This window comes from Tachyglossus aculeatus, chromosome 16 (assembly GCF_015852505.1).
Source record: "Tachyglossus aculeatus isolate mTacAcu1 chromosome 16, mTacAcu1.pri, whole genome shotgun sequence".
NCBI lineage: Eukaryota > Metazoa > Chordata > Mammalia > Monotremata > Tachyglossidae > Tachyglossus > Tachyglossus aculeatus.
Window position 1 is genome coordinate 3,338,190 of NC_052081.1, and position 25,902 is coordinate 3,364,091.

General features: G+C 51.2%; 1 protein-coding gene across 1 annotated transcript; it reads left to right on the plus strand.

The window, feature by feature from the left end:
- The first annotated feature begins 8 nt into the window (after positions 1 to 8).
- On the plus strand, positions 9 to 25,902 carry RGS5 (regulator of G protein signaling 5). Its single transcript, XM_038758262.1, has 5 exons — positions 9 to 87; positions 17,941 to 18,051; positions 19,490 to 19,551; positions 23,232 to 23,398; positions 25,566 to 25,902. Exons 1-5 carry the CDS (start codon positions 44 to 46, stop codon positions 25,725 to 25,727), a joined length of 546 nt encoding a protein of 181 aa, XP_038614190.1. The 5' UTR covers positions 9 to 43; the 3' UTR covers positions 25,728 to 25,902.

The following is a 25,902-nucleotide window of genomic DNA, read 5'->3' on the forward strand; positions in this document are numbered from 1 at the left end:
CCCGTCAGTCTGTGGCCACAGACACGCTCCACCCTCCGCCAACATGTGCAAGGGGCTGGCCGCGCTGCCCCACTCCTGCCTGGAGAGGTGACACCGGTGGGCTGCTTGGGGCTGGGGGGCTGGGGGAGACCCCCAAGCGCAGGGTGGGGGGGGAATCAGGGGGAGGACCCCCCCCCTCAGGACAGAACTGGGGACTGAGACCCCCCAGGGCAGAACTGATGCTGCCCTCTGATGCTCCTCAGGACTGGGCTGGGGTAGACCCCCGAGCCCAGGGTGGTGGTGGTGGTGGGAATCAGGGGGAGACCCCCCTCAGGACAGAACTGGGGACTGAGACCCCCCAGGGCAGAACTGATGCGGCCCTCGGATGCTCCTCAGGACTGGGCTGGGGTAGACCCCCGAGCCCAGGGTGGTGGTGGTGGTGGGAATCAGGGGGAGACCCCCCTCAGGACAGAACTGGGGACTGAGACCCCCCCCAGGGCAGAACTGATGCTGCCCTCGGATGCTCCTCAGGACTGGGCTGGGGTAGACCCCCGAGCCCAGGGTGGGGGGGAAATCAGGGGGAGACCCCCCCTCAGGACAGAACTGGGGATTGAGACCCCCCCAGGGCAGAACTGATGCTGCCCTCGGATGCTCCTCAGGACTGGGCTGGGGTAGACCCCCCGAGCCCAGGGTGGGGGGGGTGAATCAGGGGGAGACCCCCCCCCTTAGGACAGAACTGGGGACTGAGACCCCCCAGGGCAGAACTGATGCTGCCCTCTGATAATAATAATAATAATGATGGCACTTGTTAAGCGCTTACTATGTGCAGAGCACTGTTCCAAGCGCTGGGGAGGTTACAATGGGATCAAGTTGTCCCACGTGCGGCTCACAGTCTTAATCCTCATTTTACAGATGAGGTAACTGAGGCTCAGAGAAGTTAAGTGACTTACCCAAGGTCACACAGCAGACATGTGGCGGAGCCGGGATTCGAACCCATGATCTCTGACTCCAAAGCCCGGGCTCTTTCCACTGAGCCACCCTGCTTCTCTAATGCTCCTCAGGACTGGGCTGGGGGCTCTGGGACGGGGGGCTCTGGGGCATCCTGTGAGTGTCTGTGTTTAGGGGTGGGGAAGCGTCCCCCTCTTTCCCTTTCCCTCCCCTCCCCTAATAATAATAATACTACAAATGGTAGTTGTTCAGCGCTTACTATGTGCCAAGCACTGTCAATAATGTTAATAATAATGTTGGTATTTGTTAAGCGCTTCCTATGTGCCAGGCACTGTTCTAAACGCTGGGGGAGACACAAGGTAATCGGGTTGTCCCATGTGGGGCTCACAGTCTTCATCTTTTAGACTGTGAGCCCACTATCGGGTAGGGACTGTCTCTATACGTTGCCAACTTGGACTTCCCAAGCGCTTAGTACAGTGCTCTGCACACAGTAAGCGCTCAATAAAGACGATTGATTGATTGATTGATTGATCCCCGTTTTCCAGATGAGGGAACTGAGGCCCAGAGAAGTGAAGTGACTTGTCCAAGGTCACACAGCCGACAAGTGGCAGAGCCGGGATTATAATAATAATAATAATGGCATTTATTAAGCGCTTACTATGTGCAAAGCACTGTTCTAAGCGCTGATGACCTCTGGCTCCCAAGCCAGGGCTCTTTGCCTTGAGCCACGCTGTTCTAAGCGCTGTCTCTCTCCCCCCACCACCCACCCTTCCCCATCTCTTCCTCCTCCTCCTCCTCCTCCTTCTCTCTCCCCCTTCACTCATTCCATCGTATTTATTGAGCGCTCGCCTTGTGCACAGCACTGGACTGAGCGCTTGGGAAGCAGCGTGGCTCATTGGAAAGAGCCCGGGCTTGGGAGTCGGAGGTCCTGGGTTCAGATCCCGGCTCCGCCACTTGTCAGCTGAGTGACTTCGGGCAAGTCGCTTCACTTCTCTGGGCCTCAGTGACCTCATCTGGAAAATGGGGATGAAGACTGGGAGCCCCCCGGGGGGCCACCTGATCACTTTGTAATCTCCCCAGAGCTTAGAACAGTGCTTGGCACAGAGTAAGCGCTTAATAAATGCCATTATTATTACAGTGCAGCAATCGAGACAATCCCTGTCCGCACCGAGCTCAGTCTAGCCGCCCATCGCTTAATACAGTGCTTCGCACACCTCTTCTCCTCCCCACAGGACTTGTATATATTTGGACATATTTATTACTCTATTTTATTAATGATGTGTATAGATCTATAATTCTATTTATTTTGACGGTATTGATGTCTGTCTACTTGTTTTATTTTGTTGTCTGTCTCCCCCCTTCTAGTCCGTGAGCCCGTTGTTGGGTAGGGAATGTCTCTATCTGTTGCCGGTTTGTACTTCCCAAGCGCTTAGTCCAGTGCTCTGCACACAGTAAGCGCTCAATAAATACGATTGAATGACCGAATGAACCTCTTCCTCCTCCTCCTCCCCCTATCTCTCTCCCTCTTCCTCCCTCTTCCTTCTGTTCCTCCTCCTCTCCCCTTCCTTCCTCCTCCTCCTCCTCTCCTTTCTCTCTCCCCTTTCCCCTTCCTCATCCCTTCCTCCTCCTCCTCTTCCTCCTCCCTCTCCCCCTTCCCCACTTCTCCACCTCCTCCCCTCCTTCCTCCTCTTCCTTCTCCTCTCTGTCCCCATTCCCTCCTCTTCCCCCTTTCCCTCTCTCTTCCCCTTCCCCACCTCTTCCTCCTCTTTTCATTCATTCCATCGCATTTATTGAGCGCTTACTGTGTGCAGAGCACTGTGCTAAGCGCTTGGGAAGTCCAAGTCGGCAACAGGTAGAGGCGGTCCCTACCCAACAACGGGCTCACGGTCTAGAAGAGGGGAGACGGACAACAAAACAAAACAAGTCCTCTCTCTCCTCCTCCTCCCCTCCCTCCCCTCTCTCCCCCTTCCTCACCTCTTCCTCCTCCCCTTCTTCTTCCTCCTCCTCCCCTCCTTCCTCCCCCTCCTCCTCCTCCTCTCTTTCCCCTTCCCCTCCTCTCTCCCCTTCCCCTCTTCTCTCCCCTTCCCCTCTCTCGTCCCCTTCTCCACCTCCTTCTCTCTCTCCCCCTTCCTCACCTCTTCCTCCTCCCCTCCTTCCTCCTCCTCCTCCTCATCCCCTCCTTCCTCCTCCTCCTCCCCTCCTTCCTCCTCTTCCTCCTCCTCCCCTCCTTCCCCACCTCCTCCTCCTCTTTCCCCATCCCCTCCTCTCTCTCCATTCCCCCTCTTCCCCTTCCCCACCTCCTCCTCCTCCTCCTCCTCTCTCTCGCCCTTCCCCACCTCTTCCTCCTCCTCCCGTCTCTCCCCCTTCCTCACCTCCTCCTCCTTCTCCCCTCCTTCCTCCTCTTCCTCCTCCTCCCCTTCTCTCCCCTTCCCCACCTCTTCCTCCTCCCATTCTTCCTCCTCTTCCTCCTCCTCCTCTCTTTCCCCATCCCCTCCTCTCTCCCCTTCCCCTCTCTTTCCCCTTCCCCACCTCCTCCTCCCCTCCTTCCTCCTCCTCCTCCTCTCTCCCCATTCCCTCCTCTCTCCCCCTTCCTCTCTCTTCCTTTTTCCCATATCCTCCTCCTCCTCTCTCTCCCCATTCCCTCCTCTCTCCCCCTTCCTCTCTCTTCCTTTTCCCCATCTCCTCCTCCTCCTCTTCCTCGTCCTCTCTCTCCCCATTCCCTCCTCTTTCCCCTTCCTCTCTCTTCCTTTTCCCCATCTCCTCCTCCTCCTCCTCCTCCTCCTCCTCCTCCTCTCCCCATTCCCTCCTCTCTCCCCCTTCCTCTCTCTTCCTTTTCCCCACCTCCTCCTCCTCTTCCCCTCCCTCCTCTCTCCCCTTCCCCTCTCTCTTCCCCTTCCCCACCTCTTCCTCCTCCTCCTCCTCTTCCTCCCTCCTCTCTCCCCTTCCCCTCTCTCTTCCCCTTCCCCACCTCTTCCTCCTCCTCCTCCTCCTCCTCCTCTTCCCCTCCCTCTTCTCTCCCCTTCCCCTCTCTCTTCCCCTTCCCCACCTCTTTCTCCTCCTCCTCCTCCTCTCTCTCCTTCCTCCCTCCCTTTCCCCAGGCGAGCTTTAGGGGGTGGGAACGAGGGTCTCCCTCTGTAAATAGGTGAGAGTGTGCAATCAATCAATCAAGGCTATCTATTGAGCGCTTGCTGTGTGCAGAGCACTGGACTGAGAGCTTGGGAGAGGTCAATAGAACAGAGCTGGTAGACACGTTCCTTGCACGTATTTCATTCATTCGAGATCGTATTTATCGAGCGCTTACTGCGTGCAGAGCACTGAACTAAGCGCTTGGGAGAGGACAATAGTACAAGAGACAAACACATTCCCTGCCCACAGCGAGCCGACAGTAATTGTGACTGGTGGTGGTGGTGGTGGGGTCTGAGTGTGTGCCAGAGTGTTTGTGTGAGTGTGTGTGTCTACATTCAATGGTATTTATTGGGTGCAAAGGACTGTACTAAGCGCTTATGTGTGTGTGCGCGCTTAGTACAGTGCTCTGCACACAGTAAGCACTCAATAAATACGATTGAATGAATGAATGAAAGGGGGATTTGGAGAGAGAGAGAGGGTGGGGTGGGTGACCTTTGTGCCACCTGAAATTAACCCTCTCAATCCTCTGTTTAGCCAAGATTGGGGGCTGGGGGGGTGGGGGGGAGGAGGAGAAGGAAGAGAGGAAGGGTGGGGAGGAGAAGAGGGGCTGGGGGGAAAGGGAGGAAGAGGAGGAGGAGACACACTGAATCCTCAGGGTCACATAACTGTGACCCCCTCCCCCGTAGCGACCCTGTGGGCTAATAATGATAATCGTGGTACTGGTTTAAAGCTTAATATGTGCCAAGCGTTGTTCTAAGCGCTGGGGTAGATACAAGGTGATCAGGTTGTCCCCCGTGGGGCTCACAGTCTTCATCCCCATTTTCCAGACGAGGTCACTGAGGCCCAGAGAATAATAATAATCATAATGATGGCATTTATTAAGCGCTGACTATGTGCAAAGCACTGTTCTAAGCGCTGGGGAGGTTACAAGGTGATCGGATTGTCCCACGGGGGGCTCACAGTCTTCATCCCCGTTTTACAGACGAGGTCACTGAGGCCCAGAGAATAATAATAATCATAATGATGGCATTTATTAAGCGCTGACTATGTGCAAAGCACTGTTCTAAGCGCTGGGGAGGTTACAAGGTGATCGGGTTGTCCCACGGGGGGCTCACAGTCTTCATCCCCATTTTACAGATGAGGTCACTGAGGCCCAGAGAAGTGAAGCGACTTGCCCAAATTCACCCAGCAGATGAGTGGTGGAGCCGGAATTAATAATAATAATAATGATAGCATTTATTAAGTACTTACTATGTGCAAAGCACTGTTCTAAGCTCTGGGGAGTTTACAGGGTGATCAGGTTGTCCCACGGGGGGCTCACAGTCTTAATCCCCATTTTGCAGATGAGGTAACTGAGGCCCAGAGAAGTGAAGTGACTTGCCCAAGGTCACCCAGCAGACAAGTGGCGGAGCCGGGATTAGAACCCATGACCTTCTGACTCTCGGGCCCGGGCTCTAGCTTTCCAGTTGTAGTCCCCGTTCTGGTCTCAGTTCTACCCCCGGTCAGCCGCCTGACCTTGGGCATGTCACCGAACCTTTCTGGGCCTCAGTTTTGTCATCGGTGAAATGGGGAGAAAATCGCCGCTCCCCCTCCCTCTTAGACCGGGAGCTCCGTCAGGGACCGGGCCTGGGTCTGATCCAGGTTCATTCATTCATTCAATCAATCGTATTTATTGAGCGCGTACGTTGTGCAGAGCACTGGACTAAGCGCTTGGGAAGTCCAAGTTGGCAACATAGAGAGACGGTCCCTACCCAACGGTGGGCTCACAGTCTAGTCCGATGACCTTTTATCTGCCCCAGCGTTCAGCACAGAGCTGAACCGATGTCACCGATGCCACCGTCGAAGGGAGAGGAGGGCAGGGGAGGCCTTTCCGTAGGAGTAATTGTGGTTCTGCCCACATCCCTTTTGGAGTTGTTGACCCCCCCAAACCCTCCCCAAAGGGTCTGGAGCAGATTCCCCGTCGCTGCAGCCGAAATTCCGGTCGTATTGGCCAGATTTTCCCAGAACCCTCCACTCTTCCCAGCCAAGTCTTCTCCTTCCTTGGGGCTTTTGGAGGGCGATGAGGAGGATCTTTGGGGGCGAGGATGAGGACAGAGTCATGGCGAGACTTTGGAGGAAGCAGGGGGGCCGGAGGCAGAGGCCGGAAAGGGAGCTTCCCTGGAGGTTTCTGGCGGTGTAGTTGGTGTTTTTCCTTGACAGGGAGAGGACTTCAACCTCTGGTTTATTCAAAGGCTGATTAATCAGTTTCTGGATTATCTGGACCCTTTGCTAATCTTTTTCTTTCTCCTCCCCCACCTCATCTCCTCTTCCTCCTCCTCCTCCTCCCCCTTCTCTTCCTCCTCATCTTCCTCCTCCTCCTCCTCCTCATCATCATCATCATCTTCCTCCTCCTCTTCTCAGCCTCTCCTTTGGCCTCTCAGCCTCCCCAGAGGCCTCTCAGCCTCCACCCATCACCTCTCAGCCTCCACCAATCATCCCCAGCTCTAGCCCGCTCTGTGTCCTCGGGAGAGCCTCCCGACCTCTCTGAACGCCCCCTTCCTCCTCTGTAAAATTGTGAATAATAATAATAATGATATTTATTAAGCACTTACTATGTGCAAAGCACTGTTCTAAGCGCTGGGGAGGTTACAAGGTGATCAGGTTGTCCCACGGGAGGCTCACAGTCTTCATCCCCATTTTCCAGATGAAGGAACTGAGGCCCAGAGAAGTGAAGTGACTTGCCCAAAGTCACCCAGCTGACACGTGGTGGAGTCTGGATTTGAACCCATGACCTCTGACTTCAAAGCCCATGCGCTCTCCACCGAGCCATGCTGCTTCTCTTAAAAAAAATAATAATGGTATTTGTTAAGCGCTTACTATGTGCAAAGCACTGCTCTAAACACTGGGGGGATACAAGGTGATCAGGTTGTCCCATGTGGGGCTCACAGTCTTAATCCCCATTTTACAGATGAGGGAACTGAGGCCCAGAGAAGTGAAGCGACTTGCCCAAAGTCACACAGCTGACACTTGGCGGAGCCGGGATTTGAACCCGTGACCTCTGACTCCAAAGCCTGGGCTCTTTCTACTGAGCCACGCTGCTTCTCTAATAAATAAGAGAAGCTTCTCTAATAAATAAGAGAAGCTTCTCTAATAATATAATAATAAATAAGAAATCAATCAATCATTCAATCGTATTTATTGAGCGCTTACTGTGTGCAGAGCACTGTACTAAGCACTTGGGAAGTACAAGTTGGCAACATCTAGAGACAGTCCCTACCCAACAGCGGGCTCACAGTCTAAAAGGGGGAGACAGAGAACAAAATCAAACATACTAACAAAATAAAATAAATAGAATAGATATGTACAAGTAAAATAGAGTAATAAATCTGTCCAAACATCTATCCATATATCCAGGTGCTGTGGGGAAGGGAAGGAGGTAAGATGGGGGGGATGGAGAGGGGGACGAGGGGGAGAGGAAGGAAGGGGCTCAGTCTGGGAAGGCCTCCTGGAGGAGGTGAGCTCTCAGTAGGGCCTAATACCATATTAGAGAAAGGCTTCTCTAATAAATAAATAATAAATAAGCTTCTCTAAATGAGCTCCCTGCTCTCCCGATTCAATCAGTGGTATTTATTGAGTGCTAATAACAACAATAGTAATTATTATTACGGTTATTTTTTCGGGGGACACAATTTAGCCCGCAATTGACAGCCAACCTTCCAAAATATACTCACCCCTCCCACTGCTCAGCCCCATCCCACCCAGAGATCTCCGTTCGGGCTGTTTGTTATTTTGGGTGGATGGAAAATGTCGTTATTTTCTCCTTAAAAGAAACACAGTCGGACAGCTGCTTCTTCGGAAATTAGCCGGAGGAGCCGAGATCTCCAAACCAGGAGACTGAGCGGGAGGGAAGGCGGGGAAGAAGTTTGAAAGCTTGAAGGAGAGTGTTTGGATTATGCAGAGACACCAAGAGAGAAACACGTCCTGCCTATTTTTAAGCAACAGGGCCGAATAAGGACAGCGGATTAGAGGGTTCGGAGAGGATATTTGAGGAAAAGATGCTTCGGGAAGAAAGGAAGGGGGAAGATTTTCCAGACGAGGGAACTGAGGCCCAGAGAACAATCATTTGTTGATTTATTACTCTATTTATTTTACTTGTACATATCTATTCTATTTATTTTATTTTGTTAGTACGTTTGGTTTTGTTCTCTGTCTCCCCCTTTTAGACCGTGAGCCCGCTGTTGGGTAGGGACCGTCTCTAGATGTTGCCAACTTGGACTTCCCAAGCGCTTAGTACAGTGCTCTGCACACAGTAATCATTTTGTTAAGATTTTCTTCTAGGTTTCGTTGACTAGAGCGGACGGGTCTCCTTCTGATGATTCATTCATTCAGTCGTATTTATTGAGCGCTTACTGTGTGCAGAGCACTGGACTAAGCGCTTGGGAAGTCCAAGTTGGCAACATAGAGAGATGGTCCCTACCTGACAGCGGGCTCATGGTCTAGAAGGGGGAGACAGAGAACAAAGCAAAACAAATTAACAAAATAAAATAATAATAATAATGGCATTTATTGAGCGCTTACTATGTGCAAAGCACTGTTCTAAGCTCTGGGGGATACAAGGTGATCAGGTTGTCCCACGTGGGGCTTACAGTCTTGATCCCATTTTACAGATGAGGTAACTGAGGCACAGAGAAGGTAAGTGGCTTGCCCAAGGCCCCACAGCTGACAAGTGGCGGAGCCGGGATTCGAACCCATGACCTCTGACTCCAAAGCCCGGGCTCTTTCCATTGAGCCACGCTGCTAGAATAAATACGTACAGGGAGGAGGAAGGAGGATGTGAAGGATGTTGAGGATGTGAAGGAGGAAGATCCCTCCTTCAGGTTTCCGAAAGGGACCATCTCTTGTTGGATTGGACTCTCCGAATAATAATAATAATAATAATAATAATAATAATAATAATAATAATGGTATTTATTATTCATTCATTCATTCAATCGTATTTATTGAGCACCTACTGTGTGCAGAGCACTGTACTAAGTGCTTTATTAAGCGCTTACTATGTGCAAACCACTGTTCTAAGCGCTGGGGAGGTTACAAGGTGATCAGGTTGTCCCACGGGGGGCTCACAGTCTCCATCCCCATTTTACAGATGAGGGAACTGAGGCCCAGAGAAGTGAAGTGACTTGCCCAAAGTCACACAGTGCTTAGTAGAGTGCTCTGCACACAGTAAGCGCTCAGTAAGTCCCACGGCTTGAGGGAACGTAGTGAGGTCAGAAGGGATAGCCACCCTGCATGGAGTTTCGCTCTTTTTGAACAAAGGAGACACTCAGTAAATACCACGGATTCCCCGTTCGAGGGGACGTAATGATGGTTTTTGTTAAGCGCTCACTATGTGCCAGGGACTGTACTAGGCGATGGGCTGGAGACAAGCAAATCGAGTTGGACACGGTCCCTGTCTCACGTGGGGCTCACAGACTCAATCCCCATTTTAAAGATGAGATAACTGAGGCACGGAGTGGTGAGGTGACTTAATACAGCGCCTCTCACGTAGTAAGTGAGAAGCAGTGTGGTTCAGTGGAAAGAGCCCGGGCTTTGGAGTCAGAGGTCATGGGTTCAAATCCTGGCTCCGCCAACTGTCAGCTGGGTGACTTTGGGCAAGTCACTTCACTTCTCGGGGCCTCAGGCCCCTCATCTGTAAAATGGGGATTAAGACTGGGAGCCCCCCATGGGACAACCTGATCACCTTGTACCTACCCCAGCGCTTAGAACAGTGCTTTGCACATAGTAAGTGCTTAACAAATGCCAACAATATTACTATTATTATTATTATTAAGTCACTTAACTCTGGGCCTCAGTTCCCTCATCTGGAAAATGGGGATGAAGACTGTGAGCCCCACGTGGGACAACCTGATTATCTTGTATCTCCCCAGTCCTTAGAATAGTGCTTTGCACATAGTAAGTGCTTAACAAATGCCAACATTTTTATTATTATTAAGTCACTTAACTTTTCTGGGCCTCAGTTCCCTCATCTGGAAAATGGGGATGAAGACTGTGAGCCCCCCGTGGGACAACCTGATTATCTTGTATCTCCCCCAGCACTTAGAACAGCGCTCGGCACATAGTAAGCGCTTAACAAATGCCATCATTACGACTGCTCATTACTACTATTGAGAAGCAGCGTGGCTCAGTGGAAAGAGCCCGGTCTTTGGAGTCAGAGGTCATGGGTTCGAATCCCGGCTCTGCCACATGTCTGCTGTGTGACCTTGGGCAAGTCACTTCACTTCTGTGAGCCTCAGTTCCCTCATCTGGAAAATGAGGATTAAGACTGTGAGCCCCACGGGGGACAACTTGATCCCACTGTATCCCCCCCAGCACTTAGAACAGTGCTTTGCACAGAGTAAGCGCTTAACAAATGCCACTATTATTATTATTATTATTATTATTACTGTGAGCCCCATGTGGGACAACCTGATTATCTTGCATCTCCCCCAGCGCTTAGAACAGCGCTCAGCACATAGTAAGCGCTTAACAAATACCATCATTATGACCATGAGCCCCCCGTGGGACAACCTGATTATCTTGCATCTCCCCCAGCGCTTAGAACAGTGCTTGGCACATAGTAAAACATAGTAAGCGCTCAATAAATACGATTGATGATGATGATGATAGTAAGCGCTTAACAAATACCATCATTACGACTGTGAGCCCCCCGTGGGACAACCTGATTATCTTGTATCTCCCCCAGCGTTTAGAACAGCGCTCGGCACATAGTGAGCGCTTAACAAATACCATCATTACGACTGTGAGCCCCCCGTGGGACAACCTGATTATCTTGTATCTCCCCCAGCACTTAGAACAGCGCTCAGCACATAGTAAGCGCTTAACAAATGCCATCATTACGACTGTGAGCCCCCCGTGGGACAACCTGATTATCTTGCATCTCCCCCAGCGCTCGGCACATACTAAGCGCTTAACAAATACCAAGGCTATTATTGTTATTATATGTCTGATAGTCCCACGCGTCTCCTTCCCCCGAGCAGCCTGAGAACCCATCCCGGGCCCAGGCAGCCGGAAGACGCTCGGCTCAGAGTTTCCATCCCCGGCGTCGCCCTGGGACGAGGAGATGGGAATATGGGAATGGGAAGGCTTTCGGGGGATGGGAATATTCCCATATTCCCTTTCGGGGGCCCAAGGAGCGGCCTAAGGAGCGGGGAAGGGACCAGGGGAGCGACCTCTGCCCTTTGACCCCGTGGGATGGCCGTGCCCTCAGCAGACTTCCTGAGGACGAAGCCCCCCTGTCTCGGAGGGGCGGGAATGGGGACACTTTCCCACAGGCGGTCCAGTCTACTCCCCCTCACCGCCCCGACCCCCCAGGGGAATGGGGATGGGGACAGCCGGCCTCAGAAAGCAGACCGGAAATTCCACGCCTGATCTCCACCGTCCCCCCTAGCCACCCCTTCATAATAATAACGATATCCGTTGAGCGCTTACTATATGCCGGGCACTGTAATAATAATAATAATGGTATTTGTTAATACCATTATCACCCTCCCTCTGCCCATCCACCAAGCTCGCTCTCTTCCTCCCTTCAAGGCCCTGCTGAGAGCTCACCTCCTCCAGGAGGCCTTCCCACACTGAGCCCCTTCCTTCCTCTCACCCTCGTCGTCATCATCATCATCATCAATCGTATTTATTGAGCGCTTACTGTGTGCAGAGCACTGGACTAAGCGCTTGGGAAGTACAAATTGGCAATATATAGAGACAGTCCCCCTCTCCATCCCCCATCTTACCTCCTTCCCTTCCCCACAGCACCTGTATATATGGATATATGTTTGTACAGATTTATTACTCTATTTATTTATCTATTTTACTTGTACATATCTATTCTATTTATTTTATTTTGTTAGTATGTTTGGTTTTGTTCTCTGTCTCCCCCTTTTAGACTGTGAGCCCACTGTTGGGTAGGGACTGTCTCTATGTGTTGCCAATTTGTACTTCCCAAGCGCTTAGTACAGTGCTCTGCACATAGTAAGCGCTCAATAAATACGATTGATTGATTGATTGATTGATATATGTTGCCAACTTGTACTTCCCCAGCGCTTAGTACAGTGCTCTGCACATAGTAAGCGCTCAATAAATACGATTGATGATGATGATGATATTTATTACTCTATTTATTTATTTATTTATTTTACCTGTACATATCTATTCTATTTATTTTATTTTGTCAGTATGTTTTGTTTTGTTCTCTGTCTCCCCCTTTTAGACTGTGAGCCCGCTGTTGGGTAGGGACTGTCTCTAGATGTTGCCAATTTGTACTTCCCAAGCGCTTAGTACAGTGCTCTGCACACAGTAAGCGCTCAATAAATACGATTGATGATGATGATGATATTTATTACTCTATTTATTTATTTATTTATTTTACCTGTACATATCTATTCTATTTATTTTATTTTGTCAGTATGTTTGGTTTTGTTCTCTGTTTCCCCCTTTTAGACTGTGAGCCCGCTGTTGGGTAGGGACCGTCACTAGATGTTGCCAACTTGGACTTCCCAAGCGCTTAGTACAGTGCTCTGCACACAGTAAGCGCTCAATAAATACGATTGATTGATTGATTGATGGCTTGTTAAGCGCTTACTATGTGCAGAGCACTGTTCTAAGCGCTGGAGTGGGGGGAATACAAGGTGATCAAGTTGTCCCCCATGGGGCTCCCAGTCTTCATCCCCATTTTACAGATGAGGTAACTGAGGCTCAGAGAGATTAAGTGACTTGCCCAAGGTCACACAGCGGACATGTGGTGGAGTTGGGATTTGAACCCATGACCTCTGACTCCAAAGCCCGGGCTCTTTCCACTGAGCCACGCAGCCTCTCACTGCACTGTACTATGAGAAGCAGCATGGCTCAGTGGACGGAGCCCGGGCTTTGGAGTCAGAGGTCATGGGTTCAGGTCCCGGCTCCGCCAGTTGTCGGCTGGGTGACTTTGGGCAAGTCACTTCAATCAATCAATCGTATTGATTGTGTGCAGAGCACTGTACTAAGCGCTTGGGAAGTACAAGTTGGCAACAGAGAGTTCACTTCTCTGGGCCTCAGTTACCTCATCTGGAAAATGGGGATTAAGACTGTGGGCCCTTCGTGGGACAACCTGATCACCTTGTATCTCCCCAGCGCTCAGAACAGTGCTTCACACATAGTAAGTGATCAATAAATGCTATTATTATTATTATTATTATTGTTATTATTATTATTATGCACCTGGGGACGGCGGGGGGGGGGCGGGGGAGAAGCAGCGTGGCTCAGTGGAAAAGAGCCCGGGCTTTGGAGTCAGAGATCATGGGTTCAAATCCTGGCTCTGCCAATTGTCAGCTGGGTGACTTTGGGCAAGTCACTTCACTTCTCTGGGCCTCAATTACCTCATCTGGAAAATGGGGATTAAGTCTGTGAGCCCCTCGTGGGACAACCTGATCACCTTGTAACCTCCCCAGCATATAGAACAGTGCTTGGCACATAGTAAGCACTTCCTCATCTGTAAAAAAGATAGGGATGAAGACTGTGAGCCCCCTGAGGGACAACCTGATCACCTTGTATCCCCCCAGCGCTTAGAACAGTGCTTCACACATAGTAAGTGCTTAACAAATGCTATTATTATTATTACTATTATTATTATTAAGCACCGGGGGGGGAAGAAGCAGCGTGGCTCAGTGAAAAAGAGCCCGGGCTTTGGAGTCAGAGGTCACGGGTTCAAATTCTGCATCCGCCAATTGTCGGCTGTGGGACTTTGGGCAAGTCACTTCACTTCTCTGGGCCTCAGTTCCCTCATCTGGAAAATAGGGATGAAGACTGTGAGCCCCCTCAGGGGACAACCTGATCACCTTGTAACCTCCCCTGCGCTTAGAACAGTGCTCGGCACATAGTAAGCGCTTCCTCATCTGTAAAAAAAATAGGGATGAAGACTGTGAGCCCCACATGGAACAACCTGATCACCTTGTATCCCCCCAGCGCTTAGAACAGTGCTTTGCACATAGTATGTGCTTAATAAATGCCATTATTATTGTTATTATTATTATAAATAATAATGCCGTTATTATGCCTCTATTGCCATTATGCCATATAATGCCCTTATAAATGCCATTATTATTATTATTATTATCCAAGCCAGTCGGGTTAGACACAGTCCCTGTCCCCCGGGGGGCTCACGGTCTCCATCCCCATTTTCCAGGTGAGGGAACTGAGGCCCGGGGGAGTGAAGCGACTTGCCCAAGGTCACCCAGCAGACAAGGGGCGGAGGCGGGATTCGAACCCACATCCTCCCAGGCCCGGGGTCTTGTCTCAGGGGGGCTTTGCACACTCTTGTCTCGTGGCTCAGAGGAAAGAGCCCGGGCTCGGGAGTCAGAGGTCATGGGTTCAAATCCCGGCTCCGCTGCTTGTCAGCTGTGCGACATTGGGCAAGTCACTTCCCTTCTCTGGGCCTCAGTTCCCTCGGCTGTAAAATGGGGATGAAGACTGTGAGCCCCATGTGGGACAACCTGATCACCTTGTATCCCCCCCAGCGCTTAGAACAGTGCTTGGCACGTAGTAAGCGCTTAATAAATGCCATTATTATTATGATTATTGTCTGTTGAGGGGCTTGTGGCCTAGTGGTTAGAGTTTGGGGAGTCAATACGGGGGAGGAAGAGCAGAGATGCCCGTAATAACGATAACGATCCTGTTAATAATCGAAGTACTGGCTAAATGCTTGCTCTGTGCCAAGCACTGTGCTAAGCACTGGGGGAGATGCAACCTCATCGGGTCTCACGTGGGGTTCCCGCCCTAAGTAGGAACGTGGCTCAGTGGTAAGAGCTGGGGCTTGGGGGTCAGAGGTCGTGGGTTCTAATTCCAGCTCCCCCACGTGTCGGCTGGGTGACCCCGGGCAAGTCACTTCTCTTCCCAGCGCTTAGAACAGCGCTGTGCACATCATCATCATCATCAATCGTATTTATTGAGCGCTTACCGTGTGCAGAGCACTGGACTAAGCGCTTGGGAAGTACAAATTGGCAACATATAGAGACAGTCCCTACCCAACAGTGGGCTCACAGTCTAAAACTGTGTGCACATAGTAAGCGCTTAACAAATGCCATCATCATTATTATGATTATTCTCTGGGCCTCAGTTCCCTCATCTGGAAAATGGGGATGAAGACTGGGAGCCCCAAGGGGGACAACCTGATCGCCTTGTATCCTCCCCAGCGCTTAGAACAGTGCTTGGCTGTGTGACTTTGGGCAAGTCACTCGACTTCTCTGGGCCTCAGTTATCTCATCTGTAAAATGGGGATGAAGACTGGGAGCCCCACGGGGGACAACCTGATCACCTTGTAACCTCCCCAGCGCTTAGAACAGTGCTTGACCACTTAGCTGTGTGACTTTGGGCAAGTCGCTCGACTTCTCTGGGCCTCAGTTATCTCATCTGTAAAATGGGGATGAAGAGTGTGAGCCCCAAGTGGGACAACCTGATCACCTTGTATCTCCCCCAGCGCTTACAACGGTGCTTTGCACATAGTAAGCGCTCCACAAATACCATTATTATTACTATTATTATTAGTAAGCGCTTAATAAATACCATCATCATCATTATTATTGTTAACAGGCATTGAATCCAGATTTGGCAGTTGAGGAAACAGAGCCCCAGAGAAAGGAAATGACTCTTCCAAGGTCACACAGCAGGGACGTGGCAAAGCCTATAGTGTGGGCACCCCCTCCCCGCCAGCCAGACCGGTGACCCTCCAACCAGATAGGGGCTCTGTAGAGTAGAAGCTCCTCTTTCATTCATTCATTCCATCGTATTTATTGAGCGCTTACTGTGTGCAGAGCACTGTACTAAGCGCTTGGAAAGTCCAAGTCGGCAACATCTAGAGACGGTCCCTACCCAACGACCGGCGCACAGTCTAGAAGTTAAGTTCCCTCTTAGGCAGGGAACAGATCTACCCACTCTGTTGTACTGGGCTCTCCCAAGCGCTTAGTACAGTGCTCTGCACACAGTAAGTACTTAATGCATACCACTGATTGATTGATTGATGAGCCTGTCGAAGGTCACTAACCCAAAATGATTCCATTGCAATCGTATTTATCGAGCGCTTACCGTGTGCGGAGCACTGTATTGAGCGATTCAGGGAAGAAGGCGTAGCTCAGTGGAAAGAGCCCGGGCTTTGGAGTCAGAGGTCATGGGTTCGAATCCCGGCTCCTCCACATGTCTGCTATGTGACCTTGGGCAAGTCACTTAACTTCTCGGAGCCTCAGTTCCCTCATCTGTAAAAGGGGGATGAAGACTGTGAGCCCCACGCCGGGCAACCTGATCACCTTGTATCCCCCCAGCGCTTAGAACAGTGCTTGGCACATAGTAAGCGCTTAACAATTGCCATTATTATTATTATTATTAAGGTGGAGGGCCCTCTCCTCCAAGAGGTCTTCCCTGATTAAGTTCTCCTTTTAATAATAATAATAATAATAATAATAATAATAATAATAATAATGGCATTTGTTAAACGCTTACTTACTATTAAGGCAGAGGGCCCTCTCCTCCAAGAGGCCATCCCTGATTAAGTCCTCCTTTTAATAATAATAATAATAATAATAATAATAATATTAATAATAATAATAATGGCATTTGTTAAGCGCTTACTATGTGCAAAGCACTGTTCTAAGCGCCGGGGAGGTTAACAAGGTGATCAGGTTGTCCCACAGGGGGCTCAGAGTCTTAATCCCCATTTTACAGATGAGGTCACTGAGGCTCAGAGAACTTAAGTGACTTACCCAAGGTCACACAGCAGACACGTTGCGGAGCCGGGATTCCTCTTTTTTTTTTTTAATGGCATTTATTAAGCGCTTACTATGTGCAAAGCACTGTTCTAAGCGCTGGAAGCTTCTCCTACTCCCTTCTGCGTCGCCCTTGTACTTGTATTTGTCTCCTCTATCCATCCCCCCTCCAGCCCCACCGCACTTATTTCCCCATCCCTCAGTTATTGAGATTTATATTCACGTCTGTCTCGATGTCAGTTGTATTTACTTAGCACGGAGCACTGTGCTGAGCGCTCGGGAGAGTCCAATACAACAGTAAAACAGACACATTCCCCGCCCACCAGGAGTTAACTTCCTAGAGGGGGAGGCAGACAGGAATAGAAAGAAATAAATTATGGGCGACGCGATACTGGTGTGGGCAGACAGGAAAAGCAGCGTGGCTCAGTGGAAAGAGCCCGGGCTTTGAAGTCAGAGGTCATGGGTTCGAATCCCAGCTCCACCACATGTCTGCTGCGTGACCTTGGGCAAGTCGCTTCACTTCTCTGGGCCTCAGTGACCTCATCTGTAAAATGGGGATTAAGACTGTGTGACCTTGGGCAAGTCACTTAACTTCTCTGGGCCTCAGTGACCTCGTCTGTAAAATGGGGATTAAGACTGTGAGCCCCCCCGAGGGACAACCTGATCACCTTGTAACCTTCCCAGCGCTTAGAACAGTGCTTTGCATGCAGTAAGCGCTTAATAAATTCCATTAAAAAAAGAAAGAAAGAAATTAGGGTGAGGGACATCACCGGTGAGGGGCTGAGGGGAAAGGGGTGAAGCAAGGGAGCGAGTTCGGGTGACGCAGAAGGGAGTGGGAGAAGAGGAAAGGAGGGCTCAGTCAGGGAAGGCTTCTCGGAGGAGACGGGCCTGCAGGAAATCTTTGAAGGAGGGGAGAGCGGTTGACTGTGGGATTTGAGGAGGGACGGTGTGCCGGATCAGAGGTGACGAGGTGGCGGTGAACGAGGCCCAGAGAGGTTAAGCCACTCGTCCGAGGCCGCCCAGCAAGCTGGTGGATTAGAACCCAGGGCTTCCCGCCCCCCGGGTCCGGCGCTGGACCAACTGACAGGTTGTTCTTCCTTCTCTCCCTCCTCCTCCTCCTTCTCAGGGCCAAGGAGATCAAGACGAAACTCGGTACCCTCCTCCAGAGACCCGATTCAGCCATCGACCTCATCATTCCCTACTCCGAGAAGCCGCAAAAACCCGTCAAGGCCCCTAAGTAAGCCCATTTCCGGCCCTCGTTTATTTCTTGCCGTCCACTATAGTCTCCCCCTCTGGACCTCCAGCTCGTCATGGGCAGAGAACGTGTCAGTTTGCTGTCCTACTGTCATATATTTGTTTTGTTTGGTTGTCCGTCTCCCCCTTCTAGACTGTGAGCCCGCGTTGGGTAGGGACCGTCTCTAGATGTTGCCAACTGGGACTTCCCAAGCGCTTAGTACAGTGCTCCGCACACAGTAAGCGCTCAATAAATACGATCGAATGAATGAATACATCCGATCGTATTTATTGAGCGCTGACTGTGTGCCGGGCACTGGACTGAGCGCTTGGAAAGGCGACAGATAGAGACAATTCATTCATTCATTCATTCAATCGTATTTATTGAGCGCTTACTGTGTGCGGAGCACTGGACTAAGCGCTTGGGAAGTACAAGTTGGAAACATATAGATTTGACATATAGATGAGAAGCAGTGTGGCTCAGGTGGAAAGAGCCCGGGCTTTGGAGTCAGAGGTCAGGGGTTCAAATCCCGGCTCTGCCAACTGTCCGCTGTGTGACTGTGGGCAAGTCACTTCACTTCTCTGGGCCTCAGTTCCCTCTTCTGGAAAATGGGGATGAAAACTGTGAGCCCCCAGTGGGACAACTTAATCACCTTGTACCTCCCCGGCGCTTAGAACAGTGCTTTGCACATAGTAAGCGCTTAATAAATGCCATCATTATTATTTGGAGTCAGAGGTCATGGGTTCAAATCCCGACCCCACCGATTGACAGCTGTGTGACTTTGGGCAAGTCATTTCACTTCTCTGGGCCTCAGTTCCCTCATCTGGAAAGTGGGGATGAAGACTGTGAGCCCCCCGTGGGACAACCTGATCACCTTGTAACCTCCCCAGCGCTTAGAACAGTGCTTTGCACATAGTAAGTGCTTAACAAGTACCATAGTTATTATTATTACTATGCGCCAGGCAGTGTGCTTAGTAGAAGCGCTTAGTAGAGTGCTTTGCACACAGTAAGCGCTCAATGGGTACGATTGAATGAATGAATGTGCGGAGCACTGGGGTAGACCCAAGCCGTTCAGGTTGGACACAGTCCCTGTCCCACGTGGGGCTCCCCGACTTAAGCCCGTTTTCCAGAGGAGGTAACTGAGGCCCAGAGAAGTGAAGTGACTTGTCCAAGGTCACCCAGCCGACAAGCGGTCCTCTGGTTTCCAAGGGCGGGCGACTAGGCCACACTGCTTCTTGGGTGACCCCTGCTCCGGGCTAGGCCTCGTGGTCACGTCCCCCCTAGGACCCCGGGCTTCGTCCGCCGGCGGCGGGGTGGTGGGCCCGAGCTGGAAGAGGCGACCGGCATTGAGCGCAGGGCTCGGAGCAGAGTAGGCGCTTAATCAGTAGCGCCAGTTAGGCCTCTTCCCGATCGATTTGCTTTTCCTGCCCCTCTGCCGTAGGCCGACCCCCGAGGAAGCCGCCCAGTGGAGGGGCTCCCTGGACAAAGTCCTGCAGAACAACTGTGAGCTGGGCCGGGGGGCCAAGGGGGGCTGGGGCTGGGGCTGGGGAGGCCCGGGAGGGAGGCCGGAGTGGGAGGCCGGGAGGCCGGGAAGGGAGGCCGGGAAGGGAGGCCGGAGAGGCCAGGGAGCCTGGGACAGGGCCTCCCTCTCTTCCCCCCCCCCCCTTTCCCTCTCTCTCTCTCTCTCTTTCCCTCTCTCTCTCTCTCTTTCGCTCCCTCTTTCTCTCCCTCCTTTTCTTTCTCTCTCACCCTCCCTCTTTTCCTCCTTTTCTTTCTCTCTCACCCTCCCTCTTCCTCTTTCCCTCCCTCTCTTTCCCTTCCTCTCTTTCTCTCCCTCCATCTCTTTTCCTCCCTCTCTTCCTCTCCTTCCCTCCCTCTTTTTCCCTCTCTCTTTCTCTCCCTCCTTCTTTCCCTTCCTCTCTTTCTCTCCCTCCATCTCTTTTCCTCCCTCTCTCTTCCTCTCCTTCCCTCCCTCTCTTTTCCTCCCTCTTTCTCTCCCTCCTTCCCTCCCTCCCTCTCTTTCCCTCCCTTTCTCTCCCTCCTTCCCTCCCTCCCTCTTTCCCTCCCTCCTTCTCTTTTCCTCCCTCCCTCCCTCTCTTTTCCTCCTTCTCTTTCTCTCTCACCCTCCCTCTTCCTCTTTCCCTCCCTCTCTTTCCCTTCCTCTCTTTCTCTCCCTCCATCTCTTTTCCTCCCTCTCTCTTCCTCTCCTTACCTCCCTCTCTTTCTCTCCCTCCCTCCCTCTCTTTCTCTCCCTCCCTCTCTTTTCCTCCCTCCTTCCCTTTTCTTCCTTCCCTCTCTTATGCTCTCTCTCTCCCTTCTTCCCTCCCTCCCTCTCTTTCCCTCCCTCTTTCTCTCCCTCCTCTTTTCCTCCCTCTCTTTTCCTCCTTCCTTCCCTTCTCCTCCCTCCCTCTTACGCTCTCTCTCTCTCCCTTCCTCCCTCCCTCCCCCTCTTTCCCTTTCTCTCTCCCTCTCTCTCACTCCATTTACCTCCCTCTTTTTTTCTCCCTCCGTCTCCCTCCCTCTTCCTCTCTTTCCTTCTCTCCCTCCCTTTTTCTCTCTCCCTCTCTTTTCCTCCCTCTCTCTCCCTCCCTCCTCTCTTTCCCTCTCCCCTCTCTTTCCCTCCCTCCCTCCCTTTCCCTCCCCCTCTTTCCCTTCCTCTTTCTCTCCCTCTCTCTGTTTTCCTCCCTCCCTCTCCCCCCTTTCCCCCTCTCCCTCTCTCCCTCTCCCTCTCCCTCTCTCCCTCTCCCTCCCCCTGTTTCCGTGTCCCTCTCTGCCCGGACTGGGCGGTCAGTGCCCGCCTGCCCCAGGGCAGGAGGGGCTCAGAGGGCGGTGGCCGGGCCGTCGGCCTGACTCCGACCTCCTCCCTCCAGAGGAGAGCTGCACGTCTTTCCCGAAGCTAATAATACCAAGGCCGGTATTTAAGCGCTCACTTTGGGGCCGGCGCTGTACTAAGCGCTGGAGTGGACACGAGCAAATCGAGTTGGACACAGTCCCTGTCCCACGTGGGGCGCACAGTCTCAACCCCCGTTTTACCGACGAGATAACTAAGTCCCAGAGACTTGGAGTGACTTGCCCAAGGTCACACAGCAGGCAAGTGGCGGAGCTGGGATGTCTTCCCACCTTCCCCCCTCTTCCCCTCAGATCTACCAATCCATCATCATCATCATCAATCGTATTTATTGAGCGCTTACTGTGTGCAGAGCACTGTACTAAGCGCTTGGGAAGTACAAGTTGGCATACCCTTCCCAGTCTCCAAAGCCTCCTAGCTGGCCATTGCCTCCGGGAGGCCTTCCCTGCTTGGCTCCCAGGGATCTTGTCTATTATTCTATTGAACTTCTCCAAGCGCTCAGTACAGTGCTTTGCCCGCGGTAGATTGTCAGCTCCTTAAGCGCAGGGGTTCCCATCTACTGACTCTATTGGACTCTCCCAATCGCTCAGCCCAGTGGTTCGCACACAGCAGAGTGGAAGGGCAGAGATCACATCTTCTAACGAGATGTGAAGCAGTGTGGCTCAGTGGAAAGAGCCCGGGCTTTGGAGTCAGAGGTCATGGGTTCGAATCCCGGCTCCACCACATGTCTGCTGTGTGACCTTGGGCTTTAACTTCTCGGAGTCTCAGTTACCTCATCTGTAAAATGGGGATGGAGACTGTGAGCCCCACGTGGACAACCTGATTATCTTGTATGCCCCAGTGCTTAGAACAGTGTTTTGCACATAGTAAGCACTTAACAAATGCCATCATCATTATTATTATTATTATTATTATTATTATTATTGTCCACTGTGTGACTTTGGGCAAGTCACTTTGCTTCTCTGCACCTCAGTTGCCTCATCTGTAAAATGGGGATTAGGACTGTGAGCCCCACGTGGGACAACCTGATTATCTTGTATCTCCCCCAGCTCTTAGAACAGTGCTTGGCACATAGTAAGCGCTTAACAAATACCATCAATTATTATTATTATTATTAACATGGGAAGCAGCTTGGTGTCGTGGCTAGAGCCCGGGCCTGGGAATCAGAAGGTCGTGAGTTCTAATCCCTGCTCTGCCACCTGTCCGCTGTGTGACCTTGGGCAAGTCACTTCACTTCTCTGGGCCTCAGTTCCCTCATCGGGAAAATGGGGATCGGGACTGTGAGCCCCACGTGGGACGGGGACTATGTCCAACCCGATAAGCTCATACTACTACTACTATCATCATCATCATCAATCGTATTTATTGAGCGCTTACTATGTGCAGAGCACCGTACTAAGCGCTTGGGAAGTACAAATTGGCAACACATAGAGACAGTCCCTACCCAACACTGGGCTCACTGTCTAAAAGGGGGAGACAGAGAACAAAACCAAACATACTAACAAAATAAAATAAATAGAGTAGATATGTACAAGTAAAATAAATAAATAAATAAACAACTACTACTAATAATGATGGCATTTATTAAGCACTTACTATGTGCAGAGCACTGTTCTAAGCGCTAGGGAGGTTACAAGATGATCAGGTTGTACTTGAAGTGCCAACTTGTACTTCCCAAGCTCTTAGTACAGTGCTCTGCACATAGTAAGCGCTCAATAAATACGACTGATGATGATGATGATGATGATGATGAGGATGTCCCCCCGGGGGGCTCACAGTCTTTACAGACTTCACAGTCATAGCCACCCCAGCACTTAGTACGGTGCCTGGCGCAAAGTGAGTGCTTAACGAATACCACGATGATTATTACGAACTCTACGGGAGTCTCCCAAGCGCTCAGCACGGTGTTTTTCGCTCCCCTGGGCGCCCAAGCTGACGAAGACCCCCGGCCGGGGGTGGAGGCCTTCCCAGACTGAGCCCCTTCCTTCCTCTCCCCCTCTCCATCCCCCCATCTTACCTCCTTCTCTTCCCCACAGCACCTGTATATATGTATATATGGTTGTACATATTTATTACTCTATTTATTTATTTATTTATTTATTTTACTTGTACATTTCTATCCTATTTATTTTATTTTGTTGGTATGTTTGGTTCTGTTCTCTGTCTCCCCCTTTTAGACTGTGAGCCCACTGTTGGGTAGGGACCGTCTCCATGTGTTGCCAATTTGTACTTCCCAAGCGCTTAGTACAGTGCTCCGCACATAGTAAGCGCTCAATAAATACGATTGATTGATTGATTGATTGGTGGCCGCCCCCTCCTCGGTCTCCCCTCCCAGACGGGCTGGCCAGCTTCAAAAGCTTTCTGAAGTCGGAGTTCAGCGAGGAGAACCTGGAGTTCTGGATCGCCTGCGAGGATTTCAAGAAGATCAAGTCTCCGACCAAGATGGCAGAGCAGGCCAAGAAGATCTATGAGGAGTTCATCCAGCCCGAGGCGCCCAAGGAGGTAGGGCCCGCCGGGGTCCACTGGGCTGCTCTCCGGGGGCATTCACCCATTCATTCAGTCCTATTTATTGAGCGCTTACTGTGTGCGGAGCACTGGACTAAGCGCTTGGCAAGGGAGGGGTCACCACCCAGTCGGAAGCCCGTGGGCTCGGTGAACAACATTGATGCCCCCCCCCGCCATGCCCCTCAGGTGAACTTTCAATCAATCAATCAATCAATCAATCATATTTATTGAGCGCTTACTGTGTGCAGAGCACTGGACTAAGCGCTTGGGAAGTCCAAGTTGGCAACATCTAGAGACGGTCCCTACCCAACAGTGGGCTCACAGTCTAGAAGGGGGAGACAGAGAACAAAACCAAACACACTAACAAAATAAAATAAATAGAATGGATCTGTACAAGCAAAATAAATAAATAAATAAATAGAATAATACTTATCAAAGTATCTTCCAGAGAGCTGACCAATCATTCATTCATTCAAACGATGGTATTTATTGAGTGCTTACTAGCTGCAGAGCACTGTACTAAGCACCTGGGAGAACTTTGACCCCCAACTGGCTCCCCGTCCCCCACAGGTCAACTTTGACCCTTGACCCATGTGCTGGAGGTGAACTTTGAACCCCCGATCCACCCGCCTCAGGGAATATTGAGCCCCTGACCCATCCCCTATCCCCACAGGGAATTTTGACCCCTGGAGTCATTCATTCATTCACATTTATTGAGCGCTTACTGTGTGCAGGGCACTGGACTGAGCGCTTGGCAACATATACCATCACTCTATTTATTTATTTATTTTACTTGTACATACTTATTCTATTTATTTTATTTTGTTAATTTGTTTTGCTGTCTGTCTCCCCCTTCTAGACTGTGAGCCCACTGTTGGGTAGGGACTGTCTCTATATGTTGCCAGCTTGTACTTCCCAAGCGCTTAGTACAGTGCTCTGCACACAGTAAGCGCACAATAAATACGATTGATTGATTGATTGATTGCTATACCCAATTGTCAGCTGTGTGACTTTGGGCAAGTCACTTGACTTCTCTGGGCCTCAGTGACCTCATCTGGAAAATGGGGATGAAGACTGTGAGCCCCCCGTGGGACAACCTGATCACCTTGTAACCTCCCCAGCTCTTAGAACAGTGCTTTGCACATAGTAAGCGCTTAATAAATACCATTATTATTATTATTATTATATAGAGATGGTCCCCACCCAACAACGGGCTCACAATCTAGGAGGGGATTTATGCCCTGGAGGTGAACCTTGACCCCCGATCTGTCTTCACCCCCACCCCGGTAATAATTCATTCATTCATTCAATCGTATTTATTGAGTGCTTACTGTGTGAAGAGCACTGGACTAAGCGCTTGGGAAGTCCAAGTCGGCAACACATAGAGACGGTCCCTATACAACAGTGGGCTCACAGTCTAGAAGGGGGAGACAGACAACAAAACGAAACATTTGGATAATAATAATAATAATAATGGCATTTATTAAGCGCTTACTATGTGCAAAGCACTGTTCTAATTCGATGAACATTGACTCCCTGGAGGTGAACTTCGACCCCTAGATCTGCCCCTGTGAGCAGACTGTGAGCCCACTGTTGGGTAGGGACCGTCTCTATATGTTGCCAACTTGTACTTCCCAAGCGCTTAGTACAGTGCTCTGCACACAGTAAGTGCTCAATATATATGATTGAATGAATGCCCCACACCCCCACACGTGACCACTGATCCCCTGACCCTGTCCGCGCAGCTAAACATCAACCCCCCCAACCCCGCTCTCCCGACCCTCCCTAATGATCCTCATTCCGGTACTTGTTCATTTAATCGTATTTATTGAGTGCTTACTGTGTGCAGAGCACTGCACTAAGCGCTTGCTATGTGCCAAGCACCCTTCTCAGCGCTGAGCTCGATACAATTCGATCAGGTCAGACACAGTCCCCGTCCCCCCGGGGCCCCCACTCTCCATCCCCATTTCTCCAGGTGAGGTCCCCGAGGCCCAGAGAAGGCAAGTGACTCACCCCAGGTCACCCAGCGGTCGAGCGCAGGAGCCGGGATTAGAACCCAGGTCTTCCCACTCCCAGGCCCGGGCTCTAGGCCGCACTGCTTCTCCTCGCCCCCCGTTCCCCACCCGCCGTGTCCCCCCGTGACCTCCCAGCCTGTCCCCCACAGGTGAACATCGACCACCTGACCCGCACGAGCACGGAGGAGAACTTGGCCGAGCCGTCGCCCTGCTGCTTCGAGATGGCGCAGAGGCGCGTCCACGCCCTCATGGAGAAGGACTCGCTGCCTCGCTTCATTCGCTCCCACTTCTACGACCAGTGTGGCCAGTAGCCCTCTCGCCCACTGCTGCCGCCCCCCTCTTTCCCCTCTTCCCCTCTGACCCCCAGAGACCATCCCCACTTTCTTCTCCTCAATCCCCAACACTCACTCCCTCCTATCTCTTTTCCTCCTCTTTTCTCTCTCTTTTCCTCCTCCTTTTCCTCAGCACTCGCTCCCTCTTCTCCCT